Source organism: Bos javanicus, chromosome 5 (assembly GCF_032452875.1).
Source record: "Bos javanicus breed banteng chromosome 5, ARS-OSU_banteng_1.0, whole genome shotgun sequence".
Taxonomy (NCBI): Eukaryota; Metazoa; Chordata; class Mammalia; order Artiodactyla; family Bovidae; genus Bos; species Bos javanicus.
This window is the reverse complement of record NC_083872.1, coordinates 58,879,241-58,905,383: the sequence shown is the minus strand read 5'-3', so window position 1 is coordinate 58,905,383 and position 26,143 is coordinate 58,879,241. Positions and strand designations below refer to the sequence as shown.

Here is a 26,143-nt window from a genome sequence, read left to right as displayed (position 1 = left end):
GTTAATTATTTGCTTTATTTTTTCTCAACTTCATGACAATTTGTCTTGGTAAAGAAAATGAAAATATATTTCTCATCAATTTATCTGTAGATAAATATGTTGTTGTGTTAAGTTTCTTCAGTTGTAGCCAACTATTTGCTACCCTGTGGACTCTCACCCACTAGGCTCCTCTGTCCATGGGATTCTCCGGGCAAGAATACTGGAGGGGGTTGCCATTTTCTTCTCCATGGAATCTTCTGACCCAGGAATCAAACCTGCGTCTCTTTTGTCTCCTGCATTGCCAGGCTGGTTCTTTACCACTAGTGCTACCTGGGAGGCCCAGGTAATATAATCCCATATAATTAAGTTTTATGGTATAATAAAAACAATTCATGAATATTCCATAAAACTGGTAGCATAATACCACTGATTGCTGTACTCAAATATGGATAAAATTCTACAAAAATTCCAGTGAGAATTGAAATTGTGTGATAAGATATTGAATAGAATGAATGAGGGCATGATGTAAAAGTACAATGAACCACTGAGAAAGATAGTTGTAACATTTCTAATGTTCTAGGAAAACACATTAAAAACAAAAATGTGTTGGATAAAATCTCTCAAATACTTTTTTTAATATTGGTAAAAGAGAAAGTTAAATGTGAACAATTATAATGCATCAAAGGCACAAAATAATCACAAAGGAAGATAAATAATCCCATTTATGACCCAGGAAAGGAAAATCCCATTTATGACCCAGGAAAGGAAAAAATGAACGATGGAAAGGACAAGCTATTGGATTATGAATTAGAGGCTGGAGTTTAAAAGCCCATTTGGTGGCAGGAGTTGAAGAGTCAGAATCCAAATGGTGAAAATACTTACAGTGACAGAGCAGCATAAAGTCAAGACTTCAAAATTGTGATTTAAGAGGAAAACATTGGCCTCCCACGTAAAAAGACAGCAATTTTCTCTAAGAAATTTTTCTGTCTCTTCTTGAGTTATGAGCTACAAATGAAGACATGGAGACCATTATTATGTTTCTCTTTCTATCTGAGAAAGACTTTACAGCCCAAATTTTATATATATATATATATATATAGCTACTAATACTATATATAAAAAATGCAGTAGTGAATTCAATGCATGCAGTGAGATAGAGACACTTCATAAGAATTCTTAGAAATCATATAAAAGCTACCCTCAGAAGAAATCAAATAATTCTTCAAACATAAATTATTCATTATTAAAAAAACAAATGGAACAAAAATAACATTTTACTGCTCATGATAAAATTTAGATTAGAATACTTAGCTATTCTAATTGCAAATTAGAATAACTTCACAGATGTACTATAGCAACACCACAACAAAAAAAAATACGTGAAGATATAGTGTTAATGAACAAAGTTTTAGCAAGCCAGAATTTTAAAAATTAATTCAAGTTGTGGAAGACCAATCTATCAGTCTCCATAAAACATTTAAGAAGGCAAATAAAATGCATGTTTAAAGAGATAAAAGGATCAGATTACTTTAAAACCACAGTAAATCACTAGATAAACTTGTTATGATTGCAATTATACAAACAATATCTCTCCATATTGAATTTTATTAAAATGTCTTAATATTTGACAAAAATATGATTATGAAGTTATAAGATAAGCTATAAAATTCACTGATGAATATAGGTAGGCTATTTCAAATAGCACCAAAAAATAGTCCAAATTATACTATGATCAAGGTGTATTTCCATAATACAAGAGTAGAGATAGATAATAGAGATATAAAGAAATGTATACAGAAATAGGAATATATATCAATACATACACACATATATATTAAATATAGACCAATTTTGCTATAACAACAAAATAAAGAAATAACATTATATTTAGGTTTTGATTAATTGATCAAATGATCACTGGATATAAATCACTAATCTCTCCTAATACACTTAAAGTAAAATGAGAATATAATAAACTACCAAAATAAAATAATTTCTAAAGAAATAAAAGTTACATACTTTTACTGTGCTGTGTACTCATCTTAATTAAAATCAAGAACAAATGAGAAAAAAGAAACAAGTGAGGGATGCTCACCTTCATCCCTGATAATCAGAGTTTCACTGCCAGCTTGAAAATGCCATAAGATAAATAGTATAATAGTTGGAATTATTAGAATATAAGTTATGAAACTACTGTAGTTAGAAATTATGAAAACCATGTTTTTTCAAGTGTTTACCTGTTTGAGAAGTGAATGGACTTTACCGTAATTGCCATTTTAATATTTTACATGTTTTATTCATTACTTTTTCATTAAAGCACATAAAATAATGACATATTTAATTAGAATTGATGAAATCTAATTGAAAACTTACAAATAAGAACATTTAGTTATTTGGATGAAGAAAGGATGAATGCAATCAAAAAGTTAGTTTTGACAACATTTATAGCGGCAATAAGCTCCTCCATCAAAGCAATCAATCTGACTGCTAAAGAATAGATTCTATCAGGGATTCAATGTGTTACAAAATAAAATACTAATTTTCCCACTCAATAGACAAATTTAACACAACTCCAGTTGGAATCAACTTTTTAAAAATTTTGAATTGCACAAATTATCTCAGTATGAAACAGTTAAATCTCATGAATGTGGAGCACATAAATGAAAAATGATTATTAGTGAATAGAAACTTACTTTAAATAGTATCAAACATATTATAGATCAGTAAAACCAAATTAATATGTACTTGCATTAAAAAAGATAAAGCATTCAGTAGAACCTTTGAGAGCATGAAAGTATACACTAAAAAATAGCGTTTATTTTTATATAAAGTTTTACTTTACTTGTTAAATAAAAGTGGGATATTTTCAGTTCGTTAAGAAAATCATTGTTTATATAATAATTGCTTCAGTCACAAGAAAAGCTCAAATGAAAAATTTATTTTTTATTCACACAAACGGGTTGCATTCTAAATGATTTAAAATTTTAAGTGTGAAAATAAGCCATGAAAACAAGACAAAACAAAGCAGCAGTAACTGTTTCAGGTAATGAATGCTAATGAGCTTCATTGTGGTGGTTATTTCTCAATGTATATTTATAAGAAACTATCAGATTTTATACCTTACACATACATGTATATTCTCATTCGTACCTCAGTAAAGGTGAAAAAAATATGTTTTAGAGAAATAAAAAAATGAATAAGACTATATGATTCCATTTATATAATAGTTTAGAAAATGCAAACTAAACTATAATTATAGAGACGGATAGGTATTTGAGAGCAGCAGCAGGGATGAGTGGGATAGAGAGAGTAAACAGGAGCACATGGAAACTGGAAAATGAAGGATTAGCATGATGGGCTGATACTTGGGAGTACACATATGTCAGAATATCAAATTGTACACTTTAAATAGTGAAGTTTATTGTATGTCAATTATATCTCAATAATGTAGTTAAAAATTAAAGAGCAAAAAACACTTGATAGTCTTGACTGTATAAAACTATACCAGAGGGATGGTATGGGGAGGGAGGCGGGAGGGGGGTTCAGGACTGGGAACATGTGTACACCCGTGGTGGATTCATGTTGATGTATGGCAAAACCAATACAATATTGTAAAGTAACTAGCCTCCAGTTAAAATAAATAAATTTAAATTAAAAAAAAACCTATGAACTATAAGGCAAAACTCAATATCAACACTTAAAGACTCAAAATCTTGAAATACATATATAATAACTATAAAAGAACAAGACATGAATCAATATAAAAATTAATTTACCAAATCTAATTATAGTGGCAAATATTTGCTATAAACTGATCTCATGATTTCTATAATATTATATAAATTTTCTAAAAGCAAAATATTTTTATTGAGAAATTTCACTTCTATAAATTATTCTCACACATTAAAATACATTTGTATGAGCATCCTTTTGATAGAATAATTAGCAGCTTTGGACAATAAAAATAATTTTACACTTAGTTCAGGTATTGTTTTAAAACTGGCCAAAATTGCCATTGAGGTGACATTACTAAGCAAAAAAAAAAAAAAAATTGATACTCTGAGGTAAACAAGTTATGTTTAAATATATAAAAGTGTGTTATTGTTTTCATGAAATACACATAACAAAATTTATCACATTGACCATTTTTAAGTGTAAAATTCAGTGGCATTAAATCCATTCATATTGCTGTGCATACATGCATGATTCTCAGTTGCTCAGTCTAGTTCGACTCTTGGCGACCCCATGGACTGCAACCCATCAGGCTTCTTTGTCCATGGGGTTTCCCAGGCAAGAATACTGTGGTGGGTTGCCATTACTTTCTCCAGAGGATCTTCCTAAACCAGGGATCAAATCCATGTCTCCTGCATCTCCTGCACTGCAGGCAGAGTCTTTACCACTGAGCCACCTGGGGAGCCCATATTGTTGTACAATCATAAAAAAATATTTTGCATCCAATTACAAGATATGGTGGCAAATTTTTAAGTATTCACAGGTAGTCTGTGCCAAGACAGAAATATCTAAGTATAAGTTCTATAATGTAAACATTAAACTAGTATAATTTTATAAACTTTTCCTTTCTCTTATCTGATTGGAATTGTCCAAAAATAAAACATTCATATAATTAAGGATTTCATTCATATAATTAAACAGTTAATTTTTTCAAGATTTTTGTAATGATTTATGTAAGTGAAATGATACCGCTTTCCTGCTGACCTGGGTCAAACGCTGCTGTAACATCCTCCTGTCTCCAAAGACACAGTGTTATGTGTTTTTTTTGCCAAACTTCATTACTCAGAAGATTAAGTAATGACTCTTGATTGTAGATCAGCAAGGACCATTTGTTTGTATCACTTAGTTGTATTTTCTGCAAATTAAAAAGAAAAGTGACATTTGACATTGACTGTAATAGCATTTCTCTCTGTCCTGTTGATTTAACATATATCCCCTCTAGCAGAGGGGAGAGTTCCTCAGCTCTTACTGTCATTTATTTTTGTTTCAATAATGGAGATAGTAAGAAAATATTTGGAGGTTTGACTGGAAGATGTAGAAGGGAAGGGAAGGTGATTATCATATGTATCAGCAGTAGAGGTTACATACATATTCAGTAAAGGTAATGCAGGAACAAAAATGTGGACTATGTAGCAGGAGATGGTGGGAAAGCAGCAGGGCTTAGTTTGTTTGTAATAATTAAGCACACTTAACCTAAAAAATGAGTTTGAGCAAGCTCCGGGAGTTGGTGATAGACAGGGAAGCCTGGCGTGCTGCAGTCCATGGGTTAGCAAAGAGTCAGACACGACCAAGCAACTGAAGTGAACAGAACTAAACTTAAGAAGAAACTAGCACACAAAATTTTCTTTTGGAGCAAAGACCTTACATTTTGCTCTAGAGTCTATAAAGTAAACCCCAGTTATCATAGCACTGGTTTAAAAAGATTCAAGGTGTCAAGAAAAGATATGAATTCAAGCCAAAAGATATCATTGCAACCCATAAAACTTCTCAGCATCTACTTAGTTACAGTGGAAAATCTTAAATACAAGATAGACATATGTGTGTGGATTTATCTCTGGGCTTTCTATTTTGTTCCATTGATCTATATTTCTGTCTTTGTGCCAGTACCATACTGTCTTGATGATTGTGGCTTTGTAGTAGAGCCTGAAGTCAAGTAGGTTGATTCCTCCAGTTCCATTCTTCTTTCTCAAGATCGCTTTGGCTATTCGAGGTTTTTTGTATTTCCATACAAATTGTGAAATTATTTGTTCTAGCTCTGTGAAGAATACTGTTGGTAGCTTGATAGGGACTGCATTGAATCTATAAATTGCTTTGGGTAGTATACTCATTTTCACTATATTGATTCTTCCAATCCATGAACATGGTATATTTCTCCATCTATTAGTGTCCTCTTTGATTTCTTTCACCAGTGTTTTATAGTTTTCTATATATAGGTCTTTAGTTTCTTTAGGTAGATATATTCCTAAGTATTTCTCCAAAGAAGACATACAGATGGCTAACAAACACATGAAAAGATGCTCAACATCACTCATTATCAGAGAAATGCAAATCCAAACCACTATGAGGTACCATTTCACACCAGTCAGAATGGCTGCGATCCAAAAGTCTACAAATAATAAATGCTGGAGAGGGTGTGGAGAAAAGGGAACCCTCTTACACTGTTGGTGGCAATGCAAACTAGTACAGCCACTATGGAGAACAGTGTGGAGATTCCTTAAAAAACTGGAAATAGAACTGCCTTATGATCCAGCAATCCCACTGCTGGGCATACACACTGAGGAAACCAGAAGGGAAAGAGACACGTGTACCCTAATGTTCATCGCAGCACTGTTTATAATAGCCAGGACATGGAAGCAACCTAGATGTCCATCAGCAGATGAATGGATAAGAAAGCTATGGTACATATATACAATGGACTATTACTCAGCCATTAAAAAGAATACATTTGAATCAGTTCTAATGAGGTGGATGAAACTGGAGCCTATTATACAGAGTGAAGTAAGCCAGAAGGAAAAACACCAATACAGTATACTAACACATATATATGGAATTTAGAAAGATGGTAACAATAACCCTGTGTACGAGACAGCAAAAGAGACACTGATGTATAGAACAGTCTTATGCACTCTGTGGGAGAAGAAGAGGGTGGGAATATTTGGGAGAATGGCATTGAAACATGTAAAATATCATGTATGAAATGAGATGCCAGTCCAGGTTCGATGCACGATACTGGATGCTTGGGGCTAGTGCACCGGGACGACCCAGAGGGATGGTATGGGGAGGGAGGAGGGAGGAGGGTTCAGGATGGGGAACACATGTATACCTGTGGCAGATTCATTTTGATATTTGGCAAAACTAATACAATTATGTAAAGTTTAAAAGTAAAATAAAATTAAAAAAATAAATAAACAGAGAGAACCATAAAAAAAAAGATAGACATAAAACATGTTGGTGTATATACATATATATATATATACATCAGATCAGATCAGATCAGATAAGTCGTTCAGTTGTGTCCGACTCTTTGCGACCCCATGAATCGCAGCACGCCAGGCCTCCCTGTCCATCACCAACTCCCGGAATTCACTCAGACTCACGTCCATCGAGTCAGTGATGCCATCCAGCCATCTCATCCTCTGTCGTCCTCTTCTCCTCCTGCCCCCAATCCCTCCCAGCATGAGTCTTTTCCAATGAGTCAACTCTTCGCATGAGGTGGCCAAAGTACTGGAGTTTCAGCTTTAGCATCATTCCTTCCAAAGAAATCTCAGGGCTGATCTCCTTCAGAATGGATTGGTTGGATCTCCTTGCAGTCCAAGGGACTCTCAAGAGTCTTCTCCAACACCACAGTTCAAAAGCATAAATTCTTCAGCATTCAGCTTTCTTCAGAGTCCAACTCTCACATCCATACATGACCACAGGAAAAACCATAGCCTTGACTAGACGACCCTTTGTTAGCAAAGTAATGTCTCTGCTTTTCAATATGCTATCTAGGTTGGTCATAACTTCCCTTCTTAAGAGTAAGCGTCTTTTAATTTCATGGCTGCAGTCAATATCTGTAGTAATTTTGGGGCCCAGAAAAATACAGTCTGACACTGTTTCCACTGTTTCCCCATCTATTTCCTATAAAGTGGTGGGACCGGATGCCATGATTTTCGTTTTCTGAATGTTGAGCTTTAAGCCAACTTTTTCACTCTCCACTTTCGCTTTCATCAAGAGGTTTTTTAGTTCCTCTTCACTTTCTGCCATAAGGGTGGTGTCATCTGCATATCTGAGGTTACTGATGTTTCTCCAGGCAATCTTGATTTCAACTTGTGTTTCTCCCAGCCCAGCATTTCTCATGATGTACACTGCATATAAGTTAAATAAACAGGGTGACAACATACAGCCTTGATTTACTCCTTTTCCTATTTGGAACCAGTCTGTTGTTCCATGTCCAGTTCCAACTGGTGCTTCCTGACCTGCATATACGTTTCTCAAGAGGCAGATCAGGTGGTCTGGTATTCCCATCTCTTTCAGAATTTTCTACAGTTTATTGTGATCCACATAGTCAAAGGCTTTGGCATAGTCAATAAAGCAGAAATAGATGTTTTTCTGGAACTCTCTTGCTTTTTCAATGATCCAGTGGATGTTGGCAATTTGATCTCTGGTTCTTCTGCCTTTTCTAAAATCAGCTTGAACATCAGGAAGTTCACGGTTCACATATTGCTGAAGCCTATCTTGGAGAATTTTGAGCATTACTTTACTAGCGTGTGAGATGAGTGCAATTGTGTGGTAGTTTGAGCATTCTTTGGCATTGCCTTTCTTTGGGATTGGAATGAAAACTGACCTTTTCCTGTCCTGTGGCCACTGCTGAGTTTTCTAAATGTGCTGGCATGTTGAGTACAGCACTTTCACAGCATCATCTTTCAGGATTTGGAATAGCTCAACTGGAATGCCATCACCTCCACTAGCTTTGTTCATCGTGATGCTTTCTAAGGCCCACTTGACTTCACATTCCAGGATGTCTGGCTCTAGGTCAGTGATTATACCATTGTGATTATCTGGGTTGTGAAGATCTTTTTTGTACAGTTCTTCTGTGTATTCTTGCCATCTCTTCTTAATATCTTCTGCTTCTGTTAGGTCCATACCATTTCTGTCCTTTACTGAGCTCATCTTTGCATGAAATGTTCCTTTGGTATCTGTGATTTTCTTGAAGAGATCCCTAGTCTTTCCCATTCTGTTGTTTTCCTCTATTTCTTTGCATTGATCGCTGAAGAAGGCTTTCTTATCTCTTCTTGCTATTCTTTGGAACTCTGCATTCAGATGTTTATATCTTTCCTCTTCTCCTTTGCTGTTTGCTTCTCTTTTTTTCACAGCTATTTGTAAGGTCTCCCCAGGCAGCCATTTTGTTTTTTTGCATTTCTTTTCTATGCGAATAGTCTTGATCCCTGTCTCCTGTACAATGTCATGAAACTCATTCTATAGTTCATCAGGCACTCTCTCTATCAGATCTAGGCCCTTAAATCTATTTCTCACTTCCACTGTATAATCATAAGGGATTTGATTTAGGTCATACCTGAATGGTCTAGTGGTTTTCCCTACTTTCTTCAATTTAAGTCTGAATAATTTGGAAATAAGGAGTTCATGGTCTGAGCCATAGTCAGCTCCTGGTCTTGTTTTTGCTGACTGTATAGAGCTTCTTCATCTTTGGCTGCAAAGAATATAATCAATCTGATTTTGGTGTTGACCTACTGGTGATGTCCATGTATAGAGTCTTCTCTTGTGTTATTGGAAGAGGGTGTTTGTTATGACCAGTGCATTTTCTCTGCAAAACTCTATTCATCTTTGCCCTGCTTCATTCCGTATTCTATGGCCAAATTTGCCTGTTACTCCAGGTGTTTCTTGACTTCCTACTTTTGCATTCCAGTTCCCTATAATGGTAAGGACATCTTTTTTGTGTGTTAGTTCTAAAAGATCTTGTAGGTCTTCATAGAACCATTCTACTTCAGCTTCTTCAGCATTACCTAGACATTATTAACACATAGAACACATTGTATATAATAAAATAAAAGATTAAATAAAAAATTATAAATCAGTTAAATAGTATATAACAAAAAGATTTCTCTAAATATCACATACAGATTGGAGAGAAGTCAGAAGTCTGTGATGAGAAACAGAGAACAACTCTCATTCTGCTGGGACTGACAGATGACCCAGAGCTGCAGGTTCAAATTATCTTTTATTCCTTACCTACACACTGAGTTTAACTGGAAACATGACCATCATCACACTCACATTTGTGGATTCCCACCTGAAAACACCAGTGTACTTTTTCTTTAAAAATGTGTCCTTGGAGATCTCCTTCACATCTTCTTGTATCCCCAGATACCTGTATAGCATAGCTACAGGTGACAGGGTCATTGCCTATAATGCTTCTGTCATTCAAGTATCTTTTACTGACCTCTGTGGATTAACAGAATTTTTTCTGCTGGCCACCATGTCCTATGACTGTTACGTGGCCATCTGCAAAAGCTTGCACTCTGTGACCATCATGAGCAACAGAGTCTGCAGGATTCTCATCATCTTTTGTTGGATGGCTGGTTTGTGCGTATTAATCCCACCACTTAGCCTTGGTTTAAATCTAAAATTTTGTGACTCTAACAAGATTGATCATTTTGGCTGTGATGCATTTCCTTTATTGAAAATTTCATGCTCAGATACATGGTTGAAGGAACAGATGGTTATAATCTGTGCTGTGCTGACCCTAAATATGACTCTTATTTGTGTAGTTCTGTCATATGCCTGCATCATCAAGACAATTTTGAGATTCCGTTCTGCTCAGCAAACGAAAAAGCCCTTTTTGACCTGTTCTTCTCACATGAGAGTGGTTTCCATCACCTATGGCACATGCATTTTCATCTACCTGAATCCTACAGCAAAGGGAGAAGTGACCATTAAAAAAGTGGTTTCACTCCTCATTTTTTCTGTTTCATCTACGTTGAACTCATTTCTTTATACCTTCAGAAACAACCAAGTTAAGAAAGCCTTTAAGGACTCAATGAAAAGAATTGCCTTGCTCTCATCTAAGTATGAAAGAATATTTTTAAAATATCATCTCAAAAGGATAGGAAGGAGACTTTTTAGAAGCTTATAGTTTACTATTAGCAAAATACATATTATTACACTGAACACACATATATATTAGATAAAATTTAATATTCTTTTGAAACTATGGTAAAAGTTGTCAATAGAATGTATCAGAAATAATGATTTAACTGGTTAGAGCAATAATCTATAAAAACATGTGGATAATCAGGAGAATATAGGCAGGCATATGGGAGGAGACGTTGCACTATAGATCACAGAGACTTAAGGCTGAAGTCTCAGGATTACTGCAGTAAGAGCACTTGTGACACAATAGATGCACATTTAATGAAAGTTTAAATTAGTAAATCATACTTATTTTCATGGAAAGATTACATTTTTTCCTGAGAAGTATTATCTGCAGCTTACACAGCTGTGAGTCAAAGGAAAAACATTCCCCAGTATATTTGAACCTATGCCAACATCTGACACCAATTAAGCTTTTATAGTCCAGATTCTATCATAATAATCTAAATGATTAGCTACAAGTTGAAAAATCCACACAAACGTAATTCCTTGGAAATCATAGCTTTTACACCAAATCAACTAATTACTATCAGGAAAGCAATGAAATACAGATATAACATCACAAATTTGGAACACTGAAAAAGCTATGGTCAATAGGAATTCTGTTAACTTAAATTATTCATTATTTACAAAAATGTAAACTAGCCACAAAGAGGGGAATTTGTACTCATCTGAATAAAATGAAAAAAAATGAAGAATTTACAAAAGTAAATGGAAAATGTAACTTACTATGGGTAGAAAATGAAGTCAGTTAAGTAAGCTAAAGAGATTAAAAACCACTTATTTGAAAAGTCCAACAGCATAGCTAAATCCCACTCCAATGAACGTAATGAGTGAAAAACAAATACTCGATATGTTATTGGGAGATCTGGGACAAACAATAATATAAGAAAACAAAATAATTAGGAAAAATATGAGGGAGAATAAATAAATGATTGCATTTGATTGATATCAAAGTCTTATTCAAATTTTGCTTATCTGAAATGGAGGTATTATATGTCATACAAAGAATTGTATCAATCATGGTTCAGTTTAATCAGCAACATTTTGTTTTCAATAATAATACACAATAAAATTGTATTCTTAAAGTGATGTCTTAAAATTGATGAAATTTGATATTTTTTTAAAAATCTCAAGTAAATTCTTACATATTCAGAAAACTCAAGAAACTCTAACAGGGAAATAGTGCAATTAATGAGGGAATTTGGTGTCTAGATGAAAAAATGGAAATTATTTAAAAATCAGTAGACAATCATAGCAATAAGCAATGGGAAATTTGTAATATGAGCATGTACATGTGTATTTATGTATTTTGGAATAAGCAACCATTAAGTAATTATAGATTATGTATTGTAGAATCACATATTACTTTATTTGTGTACAGCCATTAAGCAAGTAGAACATTGAAACAAGACAAATTTTAATACAGGATATCTGAAGCAGAAACTAAACTATGCAATCAGAAAGAAGAATGGGTAGAACAAGACAAAAAATAAAAATGAAACATTGATCATAAAATCACATGAAATATGAGTTTCAGTAAATATATATACATATATATGTATACATATATTTGAGTATAAACAAACTTTTTTTCAAATACATTTTATTCTACAATTGAATGATAGATCATTAAATATCTGTTGCCAAGTGAAAGAAATGAAGTTGCAGTTTATTTTCTTAATATTAGTTCAATAAAAATATAAATGTGAAAAGATAAATTCTTTGAATGTGTAAATATTGTACATTATACAATAGAATGTTATTCATCCATAAACAGTGGGAAATCATATCACTTGCAACAGCATGACTGGACCTTGAGGGTATTATGTTAAGTGAAATAAGTCAGAAATAGAAAGACAAATACTGTATAATCTCATTTTTTTGTGGAATTAAGAAACAAAAATAAAACACAGAAGTCAACCTCATAGAGAAAGAGATTATATTTGTGGTTACCAGAAAAGGGAGGACAGAGGCAAATGAAGAACATGATGCTAACACTGCTGTAAGGTATATTTCAAAGTTGTTAAGAGAGTAGTCCTAAGAGTTTTCATCAAAAAGGAAAAAACATGTTTTGTATCTATATGAGATGGATGTTCACTATACTTATGTAGTAATCATTTTGCAATGTATGTAAGTCATTATACTGAATGTCATAAACTTGCCATCCAGTGTGGCATATCAACTGTATCTCAATAAAACTATAAAACATTAAATATAAAAATCCCATTAAAAGTAGAGCACTGTAAACTCAAACAAGTGGAGGGTATTTGAAAAAACTAAGGTGGAAATTAATAAAATAGAAAAATATTTGAGAAATCATCAAGATTAATGAAGGCATGCCAATAATGTGGCATTGGTATAAGAATAAACAAATACATCAGCAGAGAGAATAAACAGTGAAGGAATAATATATACAAGTATGGTAAAATGAGGCATGACAAAGCAGTACAGATAGAGTAACATTTTCAAAAATCCTGGGCTGTAAGAAATATTTCAGATTTTTATTTTGGTTTTTTTTTTGTTTGTTTATTCCTGGTAAACTTGTGAAAATCAATCTCAAAATTCAGGTAAGATAAGTAAACTTTTAATATGCATATCGGTCAGTTCAATTCAGTCACTCAGTCATGTCCGACTCTTTGCGACCCCATGAATCACAGCACGCCAGGCCTCCCTGTCCATCACCAACCCCCGAAGTTCACTCAGACTCCCATCCATCAAACAGTGATGCCATCCAGCCATCTCATCCTCTGTCGTCCCCTTCTCCTCCTGCCCCCAATTCCTCCCAGCATCAGAGTCTTTTCCAATGAGTCAACACTTTGCACGGGGTGGCCAAAGTACTGGAGTTTCAGCTTTAGCATCAGTCCTTCCACGAAATCCCAGGGCTGATCTCTTTCAGAATGGACTGGTTGGATTTCCATGCAGTCCAAGGGACTCTCAAGAGTCTTCTCCATCACCGCAGCTCAAAAGCATCAATTCTTCGGCACTCAGCCTTCTTCACAGTCCAACTCTCACATCCATACATGACCACTGAAAAACCATAGCCTTGACTAGACGGAACTTTGTTGGCAAAGTAATGTCTCTGCTTTTCAATATGCTATGTAGGTTGGTCATAACTTTTCTTCCAAGGACTAAGCGTCTTTTAATTTCATGGCTGCAGTCACCATCTGCAGTGATTTTGGAGCCCCCAAAAACAAAGTCTGACACCGTTTCCACTGTTTCCCCATCTATTTCCCATGAAGTGATGGGACCAGATGCCATGATCTTCGTTTTCTGAATGCTGAGATCTAAGCCAACTTTTTCACTCTCTTCTTTCACTTTCATCAAGAGGCTTTTTAGTTCCTCTTCACTTTCTGCCATAAGGATGGTGTCATCTGCATATCTGAGGTTATTTATATTTCTCCCGGCAATCTTGATTCCAGCTTGTGCTTCTTCCAGCCCAGCGTTTCTCATGATGTACTCTGCATAGAAGTTAAATAAGCAGGGTGACAATATACAGCCTTGACATACTCCTTTTCCTATTTAGAACCAGTCTGTTTTTCCATGTCCAGTTCTAACTGTTGCTTCCTGACCTGCATATAGATTTCTCAAAAGGCTGATCAGGTGGGCTGGTATTCTGATCTCTTTCAGAATTTTCCACAGTTTATTGTGATCCACACAGTCAAAGGCTTTGGCATAGTCAATAAAGCAGAAATAGATGTTTTTTTAGAACTCTCTTGCTTTTTCCATGGTCCAGCGGATGTTGGCGATTTGATCTCTGGTTCCTCTGACTTTTCTAAAACCAGCTTGAACATCTGGAATTTCACTCAGGTATCAAAACCCACATTATCAATCAATTCTAAACCTCAGTATTTTCAAATATTTCCAGTTAACTATAGAAATTATTGTTTCAATAAAAAGGTAGGAAATAGTAACTTCATGACTCCCTCCAAACTGGAAAACTTCAGTATTTTTTAAAGTTGTCTTCTTTGTTTTTCAGCATAGTATGGATCTAAGTCTCTCAACTGAGTATAATACATGCATATCAAGAAGAGTTTAACTCAATGAATTACAATTACAGACTATCTAGAAAAATGATTAGAAAATGCAAGATGAGTTTGCATAAAATTCAATATTATTTGAAATTTTGACTTCATGGAAAAGTAAAAAAAAAAAAAAAAACAACTTTAGTGCCAGAGTTGCAAGATCTTGCATAATCATCTTTTAATTTCTAATCAATACATTTTAAATACATTGCTACATTATAATGCTTAAAACAGAGTGAAAATACAAATTTTTAACAAAAGAAAATCTCAAATTCATACACAGTAAAAGTTTGCCATTTAGCATTTTATCCCTATTAATTGTTTGCCATTTAATTAGGTAATTGAATGCATTATGTGTGTACAATATTAACTCAAAATAACTACTAATATGAGAAAGTTGTAAAAACTGTCAGCTATTGATTATTTACCAAAAACAGCTTGACATCAAGCATTAAATATACAACTGACTATTGCAAATGCAGTCATATATGGTTTCCAATAATATTTAATTCTTCAGTCTTTTACTATAAATCATTGTTATATGTGTTAATTAAACAGTTCCCCCAGAGGGACAATTTCACAGTTTTCTTGAAAGTATATATTTATAATTGTTCTCAAATTGATAAATTATATGGCAGAGAGATTTTAAGTTGCATAATGAGAAAAGTTTTTGATTTCTCAAGAAACTATAATTCCATTACTTTTTTAGTTGTGTTATTTTTCCTGTAATTACTGAGTAAGCCATAGTATGGAGAGAATAATATGTGTAATACTCTAATAAGATGGTCATGTTATGCTCATGGTCTTATATAGTAAATTAAAAATAGTGTTTAACATGATTTATCATTTCCTGAATTTCTAGAAAGAATGAAATCATGAAACACAGGTCTCTCTTGAATATTCTTGCTCTGCCTCTTTCTGTCTGAATTTAATTTCCTAAGAAATATTGTGGAAGAAATGGAATTTTAAAAGTTTCAAAGAAGGAAATGACAGTTTCATAGTTACTGAGTGGAACACATGCATGCAATTGCACAGTCATGCCAGATCTTTGTGACATCATGGACCATAGCCCATCAGGATCCCCTGTTTATAGACTTTTCCAGGCAAGAATACTGGAGTGTGCCATTTCCTACTGTAGAGGATCTTATGCACCCAGGGATTCAACCTGTGTCTCTTGTGTATCCTGCATTAGCAGGTGGATTCTTTACCCCTAGTACCAACTGGAAAGTACAGAATGAAAAGCTGAGCCCAAAGGAAGGGAAGTGCATGAGAGAAGGATGGGAATTTGAATAGAAAAAAAATGTATACAATATGCTTGTGACATTGCTGTCAATGAAAGTATGAGTAATGAAAAAATAGCTCTATGGAGACAATGTGAAAATTAATAGATTTTGAAAAGTTCTGAGTTTTATTTAATTGCATTTAATTATGCCTCCAATTTATGAAATAGGACTTTTATTTTTTCATTTCCTTGAGAAAAGTACATTCTTCCTTGCCATGTCTATGAAGGCTCGCTTGACTTGCTGATTCCTCAAGGTATAGATAAATGGGTTTAGCATGGGGGCAACTGAGGTATTTAGCACAGCTACTCCCTTACTCAAAGAGACCCTGTCCTTTGCTGATGGATTCATGTACATGAAAATGCAGCTGCCATAAGAGATGGAGATGACAATCATGTGGGAAGAACACGTGGAAAAGGCCTTTGTCCTCTGAGTGGTAGAAGGGATCCTCAAAATTGTTCTGATGATATATGTGTAGGACAGAATTATTAATGCCAAAGTAAACATCAGAGTAAACACAGCACAAGAAAACACCATTATCTCTAGGAATTTGGTGTCTGAACAAGAAAGTTGTAAAAGGGGGGAAAAATCACAGGTGTAATGGTCGATAGCATTGGACTTGCAATAATCAAGCTGTAGGGAGAACATGAGTAATGGAAATGTGATTAAGAATGAAGCCAGCCAAGAAGCCAAGACAAGCAGTGTGCACACTCTATGATTCATGATGGTCATGTAATGCAGCGGTTTGCAGATAGCAATGTAGCAGTCATAGGACATGGCAGCCAGAAGATAAAACTCAGTGACTCCCAAGAGAATGAAAAAAAATAACTGAGCCATACAGTCATTATAAGAAATGGTTTTATCTCCTGTAATAATGGTGGCCAGAAACCTGGGTATAGTGACAGTTGTGAATGAAACTTCCAATATGGAGAAACTTCTGAGGAAGAAATACATGGGGGTCTGGAGGTGGACATCCAGCAGCGTCAGGATGATAATGGTCAGGTTCCCAGTGATGCTGAGCATGTAGGTGATGAGTAGAAAGACACAGATCACAACCTGAAGTTGTGGGTCATCTGACAATCCCAGGAGGATAAAATCTGTTATTTCCGTGTAGTTTTTCATTTTCTTCTTCTTCTGAGTAACTTTCAAGAGAAAACCAAAACCGAAGAACTTAAAGAAAAGAGAATTATACATGGACTACACTGGAATTTATTTCTGAATGTGTTATGCCATACTGATTTAACTTGGGAGATCTTTGAAACAACTTAATGCAAATAGAGAACTCCCTTTAAAAGAATTTCTTACTATATGCCACTGTGTGTGTTTTCCATAGAATGGTTCTTTTAAAATCTCCATTTTACTGATTGGAACTATGCTAAAAATACTTCTAAAAATTTTATCCAAATCACACCCCCTAAATGAGAAGAGCAGGAATTTTAACCTAGGCTTTTCAAAGTGTTTGAAATAGTAGAAAAGAAATGCTACCTGTTGACTTTTTAAAAATCCTTCCCTAAAAGTTTTCTTTCCCATTGAGAATCTTGTCTTTTATTCAAACCTGGTAAAATTATATTATTTCTTTTTTTTTCTTTTCATTTTTTATTATTTATTTTCCCTCTTTCCTTTGTATACTCATTTATTTTTTTGTAATTGTATTATTTTTTCCGTCTTTTTTTTTACTTTAAAATATTGTACAATACAGGCAAAACCAATACAATATTGTAAAGTATATTATTTCTTAATCTTTCACCTAGTTTTTTATTGTTATTTGCTAGTTAACATATAGAAAATTCAAAAATGTCAGGAAAAAGATCACTTAGCTGGATCTGTCTCCCAAATGAAAGTCATTGGACTTAAATCTTCAACAATGGAAACAATTTCTAAGATTTCACTCTGACTCACATTTACCTCCCAAGCTCCTACTCCTTATCTGAAGCCACATCTAATGGATGCATCGTCATGACTTCCTCAGATATTAAAGCAGTGATCTCCAACCTCTGAGATCTAATGTCTGATGATCCAAGGTAGAGTTGATGCGATAATAAAAGAGATGAAGTACACAATACATGTAATGCACTTGAATCATCCTGAAACCACACCCTTGCCCTCAGTCCATGGAATAATTTTCTCCCATGTAAACTGTCTTTAGTGCTGAAATGTTTGAGGCCACTGTAGAGAGTCCAGAGTTCAGAGAAGGCAGAGTACATGTTTAGTAGACTGGATCTGTGTCATGGGCTAAGAAGACCAAACTGTGTGAAAAATCTAAAATAAAGCATAAAAAAACCCATCTTCCTGAAAAGATTTTTTTTGTTCAAAATGTTTCCTATGTAAATGATGCTATTTTTCTCTCTCCCTCTCTGTCACTTTAAATGTGTGTGTGTGTGGGTGTGTGTGTTTATCATTCTACTGCATGTTATACTTTTAGATTTTTCCTTTTATCTACATTAATATTCCTTAATAGAAGGTCTATTTTGCTAGTACTTTGGAGTAATCCAAGAAGTAGTAAGGAAATGCCATTAGTTTTGTCTTCCTATATAACGGTAATGATAACATACCTTCATTTTAAAAGGAAGCTAAGAGTTCTCTCAGTAAATAGAGTTTTTCCCCTAGGCCTGTGGAATTTAGGATAACAAGCTTCATATTCCTTTCAATCCTTTTGTTCTTTTTTAAAATGAATTTTAAAAATTCATTTTTTTAAATGAATATCTCATTGTCAAATCAGTCTTGTAGCTCACTGAATGTGAAAATCAACTTCTATAAACATATATCCTCAAGGCAATTTTCACCCTCAGCATTGCTAAACAGTGTTCCAATTCTCTATCTTTCCCTCTTACTTGACGATCATTTTCTGTGGTATGTTTATATGCTAGGTTATTTTGTCATAGAAGAGAACAGAATATTGGTGGTAATTTGATATCTTGGGTAAATTTTGAGTTTAAAACAACCTGAACTATTTCTGGAATGATCCACTTCACTCTTGACTGTGCTTGCTGACATCTAAGATCATGTAAGAACTTCATCCTGACTGCAGTAAAAACAAAAACCCATAAGAAGAATTAATTTAGATTATTTTCAGATTATTGCTTTAAGACTGCCTTCAAATAGTACTACAGTTAGTTCAGAATTCTGTTTCTCTGAGTCCTTTGGAGGGAAAAAATGTCCTTGCTTTTTTCTTAATGGAAAAAGGGAGTCAGATCAAGTCAATCAGATCAAAGCACCAACCAGCATGAATAGGAACAATGAAGGAAAACTGTAATCACCTAAATTACTCTCAAAATCTATAGGTTTTCATAGAGATGCTCTAATTCTTCCCTGATTGACTCAGTTTGTTAACTAGTATCTATATTTGAAGATAATTTTAACTCAAAAAAGAAAAGAACTTATAATAATATGGCATCAGGACTTAATATATAACATGTGAGATTATTTGAGGTTTGCATTTCAAGAGAAATATATGAAAAATACAGCTTTTTCTGAGTTTTAGCTTTGTTTTTTGTTTCTCCACTGGAAAGATGGGGATAATATTTCAGGGAATAATTGTGAGGGCTAATTTACGTTATAAGTAAAATTCAACTATACAAAGCTTTTAAAGCATGTACTCAACATAGAAAATATTGCTCTTTATTATTTCCTAAAAGTGAAATCAGTTATCATATTTGAGGAAAAGGGTCCCGCTTGGAAACAAGAATATTCATTTCAAGGAAACTCATTTGAGAGACAATGCTGATTTATGCATATATCTCATTGACTCATTGCGATTCTTATGTTACTTTTGAAGAAACTGAGCATGAAACTTTAAGTAACATAATGAAGATAATACTACTAGTAAATGCACAAATTGGAACTCTAAGCTCTTTTTTCTGAAACTGAAGCATGTGCTACTTATTAAATCTATATTCAACTAGGGGGACCAAATTCAGAAAGTAGTTTTCTGAAAACTAATAAAGAACTAAATTAGTAGGACAAACAGGGAGTGTAAACATGTTCACTTTTCATAATCCTGGACATATACTGAAAGAAATGCAACCCCAAAATATTCTACTCAACTGGATGATAGGTTAAGCCAAGAATGACTGAATCAACACTAATCAAAAGAATGCTTTATATGCCTTTAACATTGCAAACTTACTTCTTCTTGTCATACAAATGCATCACATGAGCCGGTTTCAATTATTAAAAATTTACTGGCAACCATTTCAGTTTTAGGTTAAGCAATCCAGTACTTCTAAGAGTCGTTCTTTCTCAACACATTGGAGTTATCTTATTTCTCTAGATAGTATTTTTAATACATCTTCCATTGTAGCCATGGGAGCAAAAATAGTGAAGAGAATCAAGATATGGAGTTACTGTGGTCCTTTCTGGTTAGGATTTTTATGTGGATTTTAACCTGCATGAGCCGCATGTTGTTTAATCCACCACATGGGCAAGGCTCTTGGGAAATACTCTAATGACTCAAATGTGCCAACAAGGGCCAAGAAGAAAATGTTCCAAGGATTATAAATATGCTATCAACATTTGTACCACTATTGAGACAGAAAACTTGGAAGACTATGTCCAAACTGCTAGAAAAGTATGAGAGATAGGATAGAAGTAATGGAATATTTTGCATTTTCTCTATATGAAAATATCTAAACCTGAAAAATTTTGGAAAATATTTCTTGAATTTTCTAAGGCAGGATTCCTCTGAAGAATAGGCTTTTTTACTTCTTGTTTGCTGAAATACTGGGAATGTATCTCATATCTAAATATTATACTTTCTTTTCTCATATAATAAAATGTCTCCATAAAATAACTTTGAAAAGGGGCAATTCTCCAAGAAGACCTAAAAATTCCTAATGACTATTCTTAATTCTTAACAACGGATAAAATATGTCATGCATAAATTAACAGAATGACTAAAAGATAGATGAATGCACTATAACAGTCGGAGACATCAATACCTATCTATCAGAAAGAAACATATCCAGCAGGTAGAAAATCAGTAAGGACATAAAGGAACTCAAGAAGGTCATCAACCAACCAGTTAAAACTCACACCTATACAGTACTTCATCCAGTAACAGGAAAATCTACGTTCTTCTCAAGCTTCATACAGAATTATTGTCAAGACATTTTGGACCATCAAATGCATAAGTGAATTTAAAAATGAGAAATAATAAAGCAGAAGTTTCTATGAAAATCTTCATCAAACTTTCCATTTTCAATTAAATGCCTTTAGGAATTACTATTTTAATCAACTTAAGGAAGTTATGATTGACTAACATAAAAATAAGTGTGATGTTTTGAACCATTAGTAATATTTCTCTTTGTTTAATTTCATTTGTAATTTTCTCAGAGAAAAAGGAAATTCATGTGCATGCATTAACCTAAGACCTATTAGCTATAATTTCTGTATTTTACAAATTCTTCAAATATATGTATTAAATGTCTTAATAGAAATAGGTGGATATATAAATGAAAATCCAAATATAGTATATATGCAGAAAGAGCATCAGCTATACCATCAATCTCCAGTTGGAAGATATATGTACCTGTGTGTGGTGTGTCTGTGTACTTTTTCCTTCATCACTCTAAAAGATTAGTTGCAGTAACACCACTCATTGGAAATCCCTCCTTTCGAATATTTATTGAAAGATAAATGAACCAAAATGTATATTGTATGTCAACGTCAATTAGTTTATGGAATTATCTTTTTTTTATTATTTTTTTTTACAGTCTGCCTTTCTTGATTATTCATTTTAAATAATCAGTGTGTATATGTCAATCCTAAAATCCCAGTCAATCCCTCCCACTGACATCATTTCCATCTGGGATGGTAAATTCATTCTATAAGTCTATTAAGTATGTCTTATAAGACTATGCAGCATTTTGTAAGAAAAAATACAGTTTTTGAACATTGAGTAATGTCCATACCACATTGAATAAGGTTACATAGTGATACATATGTAACCTGAGAGATTAAGAAAAAAAAAAAAGGATGACAAGAAGTAGATAGATGGCAATAATCATTCCCTACTACTTCTGAATTAAATCTAATATATATGTTGTATACAACCCAAATTCTCTGGGAGGGTCCTAGTTTTCAAAACTATGAGCCTAGGTCAGCACTTCATCCCCATACTGGTGGCTGCCAACACATGGATTTAATGTTACGAATTGGAGAAACCATCTGATACAGCTCTTCTCCTATCTCAGTATGAATAAAATGCAATTTAAAAACAATGAAGAGAAACTCTTCACAGACACATAAACTATGATTTCAAAGGGAATTTTTTTTCACTCATTGATGTAGTATTACAATCTTTGAGACACTTATTCTAAATTGAAAATGATCAATTACCCCACTTCAGTAATTGTCGGGATGCCTGAAAAAGTAACGATGCAGTGGCTTTTAGTATAAACTCAGCATCAATAAAACGCTTGATTTCTGGAATTAACATTGCATTTCTAGATAACTGAGCATAGAAACACAGAATCAATGAAAATACAATTACTTATTTGAAAAACCAGGGTTAGAGGCGATGGACCATATAGCTTTTGCCACAGTTGCAAATATCACACTACATCTAAATTATTTTTTTTTAATAGCTCTTCTTTAAAAAGGAAAAGCAAAATAACCAGAAAATGTCTGGCTATAAACTGTTATACAAAAAATTGAATAAAAATATTCAGTATCAGAATTTTAGCCCAAATATGAAGAAACACTTTTGTTGTTTTGTTGTTGTGCTTGTTAAATATAGACACATAAATTTATTAAGAAAATAGTCTTAGGCATTGACAATACATGTAAGACTACATTAGTTGTTGTTGCTATAAGGGTGAGGAAGTTATGATCTCAGCAAACATATTCTCTAGCTAAGTACTAACATAGTGGCAAGTTTTGCTGTTTGTGGGAACACAGAAGTAGGTATATAGGATCAGACACCTAGCAGAATTGCACAAAACTTTTCAGAGGACGTTTTACTTCAACTGAAAATCCATTATTAGATCTACTCAGTTAAGTTTCTGAATATAGGACAGAGTATATAAGTACTTACAATAAAACCATGCACAAATTGGGTGGTTAATAAACGGAATCTGTGAGTACACAGAAAGGGTGATGAAAGTGACAAACCATGTGGATGATCATGACCTGTGATTTAGTCACACTGAAACCAACATGAATGGTTTGGTAGTAGGTTCAGTACAGATGTAGATATGCTTGGTGTTCAAGCCAATATATTAAGTCAGAAAAACTCCATTAGTAGAAGCAGAAACATGTGTTTATTAGCTGAAGAATGTTATATAAAATTGTAGCAATTGTGGAGAAAAAAGGGAGAGGTATGTAATCAGAAATGAAGAGGATTTAAATATGTCCAAGCAATCAAAACAAACAGATAATACAGAAAAATCACATGTGTAATTTTAAAGTTCCTTTATCAAAGCACTTCTTTTAAAAATATAATAAAATTGTGTTTAAAATCCTGTATGCTGCACAACAGTTTGCACAATGATACTATTGTTCATGGAAGAAAACACATTTATCCACAGCAGGAAAGAAGAATGAACAAAAAAAGCGAAAAAACTCGGAGATTCCACATTCTGGTCAAGACTCTAGAGGGAGTCCAAACTGCAAATCATGTGCTAGTATTTTTGGGGCTTCCCAGGTGGTTCAGTGGGTAAAGAATACCCCTACAATGCAGAAGACTCAGGAGGGGCAAGTTCGATCCCTGGGTCAGGAAGATCCCCTGGAGGAGGGCCTAGCAACCCACTCCAGTATTCTTGCCTGGAGAATCCCATGGGCAGAGAAGTCTGGTGGGCAAAAGTCCCTAGGGTCGCAAAGAGTTGGACACAACTGAAGAGACTGAGCATTCATGTTTTAGCATTTTGACAAGAATGGAATTGTTAACCAAATGCACACTTTAATGATGTGTTGTTTCTTTCACTTAACTCTGAATATGGAAAATTTAGGGGAGTCAAATGACATTTTCCTACTCATGAAATTACACTACTTTAGCAATGTATTCAATCATATGCATATTGTCATTGTTTTTTAGTAGCAAAGTTCCGTCCGACTCTTTTGTAATCCCATGGATTGTAGTCCACCAGGTTTCTCAGTCCATGGGATTTCCCAGGCAAGAATCTTGGAGGGTGCTGCCATTTCCTTCTATAGGGGATCTTCCCCACTCAGGCATTAAACCCCTGTCTCTTGTATCTCATGCATTGGTAGGTGGATATTTTTACCACTGAGACACCAGGTAAGCCAATCATATGCATTTTATGATTTAAAATATAATATGAAATTGACTGCAAGGAGATCCAACCAGTCCATTCTGAAGGAGATCAGCCCTGGGATTTCTTTGGAAGGAATGATGCTAAAGCTGAAACTCCAGTACTTTGGCCACCTGATTCGAAGAGTTGACTCATTGGAAAAGACTCTGATGCTGGGAGGGACTGGGGGCAGGAGGAGAAGGGGACAACAGAGGATTAGATGGCTGGATGGCATCACCAACTCGATGGATGTGAGTCTGAGTGAACTCTGGGAGTTGGTGATGGACAGGGAGGCCTGGCATGCTGCGATTCATGGGGTCGCAAAGAGTCGGACACGACTGAGCGACTGATCTGATCTGATCTGATCTGATGAAATTGTAATGAAGATAGAGCTGATTAAATTACTATTTATACAGACAATATGTTCTACACAATAATCTCTGAATAACTGTGAATACTGTTTGGAAAAAAGTCATCAATGATGAAAAACTACCATAGCAACCTTTATTCTGCTGGGATTGACAGATGACCCTCCACTGAAGGTTCTGATTTTTATCTTTCTATCTCTCACATACATGCTGAGTGTCACTGGGAATCTGACCATCATCACATTCATCTTTGTGGATCCCCACAAAAATTTTTTTTAACAAAATTTCTACTTCCTAGAGATCTCATTAACAACTTCCTGTATTCCCAGATATTTATATATCATCACAACTGGTGACAATGTCATTATCTACAATGCCTGTGCCAGCCAAGTGTTTTTACTGACCTCTTTGCAATAATAGATTTTTTTTCTCCTGGCTACCATGTCTTATGACTGCTATGTGGCCATCTGCAAACCCCTGCATTAAGTGACCATCATGAGCAGCAAAGTCTGCCAGAGACTTGTTTTTTCCTCTTGGTTGGTTGGACTGTTGGTCATAACCTCCCCACTTAGTCTGGGGCTAAATCTGAAATTCCATGATTCCAATGTCATTGATCATTTTCTCTGCAGTCCTTCTCCCCTCCTGTAGATATTCTGTTTAGACACATGGTTCATGGAACAAATTGTTTTAATCTGTGCGGTGCTGACCCTCATTTTGACTCTTAAATATGTAGTTTTATCCTATACTTATACTGTGAAGACAATTTTAGGATTCCCTTCAGCCCAGCAAAGAAGAAAGACTTCTTCCACCTGTTCTTCTCACATGATTGTGGTTTCCACCACATATGGCACATGCATTTTCATCTATATGAATCCTAGAGCCAAGGAAGAAGTGCCTATTAATAGAGTGGTTTCACTACTCATGTCTTCCATTTCACCTATGTTAAATCCATTTATTTATGCACTGAGAAATAAGCAAGTGAAAAAATCCTTCAATGACTTGATCAAATGAATTGCATCATTATTAAAGAAGTAAAATAAAAGAGCAGTCAATAAATAAAGTGATTTATTTATTAAATCAGTACCACTGACTACTGTACTCAAATATGGATAAAATTCTACAAAAATTCCAGTGAGAACTGAAATTGTGTGATAAGATATTGAATAGAATGAATGAGGGCATGATGTAAAAGTACAATGAACCACTGAGAAAGATAGTTGTAACATTTCTAATGTCCTAGGATAACACAGTAAAAACAAAAATGTGTTGAATAATATCTCTCAAAAAATTTTTTTAATATTGGTAAAAGAGAAGGTTAAAATGTGAACAATTATAATGCATCAAAGGCACAAAATAATCACAAAGGAAGATAAATAATCCCATTTATGACCCATGAAAGGAAAACCCCATTTATGACCCAGGAAAGGAAAAAATGAACGATGGAAAGGACAAGCTATTGGATTATGAATTAGAGGCTGGAGTTTAAAAGCCCATTTGGTGGCGGGAGTTGAAGAGTCAGAATCCAAATGGTGAAAATACTTACAGTGACAGAGCAGCATAAAGTCAAGACTTCAAAATTGTGA

At 34.3% G+C, this 26,143-nt stretch overlaps 1 protein-coding gene and 2 pseudogenes across 1 annotated transcript; 2 read left to right on the top strand and 1 right to left on the bottom strand.

The window, feature by feature from the left end:
• Positions 1 to 4,983: 4,983 nt before the first annotated feature.
• Positions 4,984 to 10,624, top strand: LOC133248697 (olfactory receptor 6C68-like; annotated as a pseudogene).
• Positions 10,625 to 16,129: 5,505 nt separating this feature from the next.
• Positions 16,130 to 17,068, bottom strand: LOC133248873 (olfactory receptor 6C1-like). Its single transcript, XM_061419157.1, has one exon. The coding sequence runs from the start codon at positions 17,066 to 17,068 to the stop codon at positions 16,130 to 16,132; it is 939 nt and encodes a 312-aa protein (XP_061275141.1).
• A 7,609-nt stretch (positions 17,069 to 24,677) lies between these two features.
• LOC133248696 (olfactory receptor 6C2-like) lies at positions 24,678 to 25,595 on the top strand (annotated as a pseudogene).
• Positions 25,596 to 26,143: the final 548 nt, after the last annotated feature.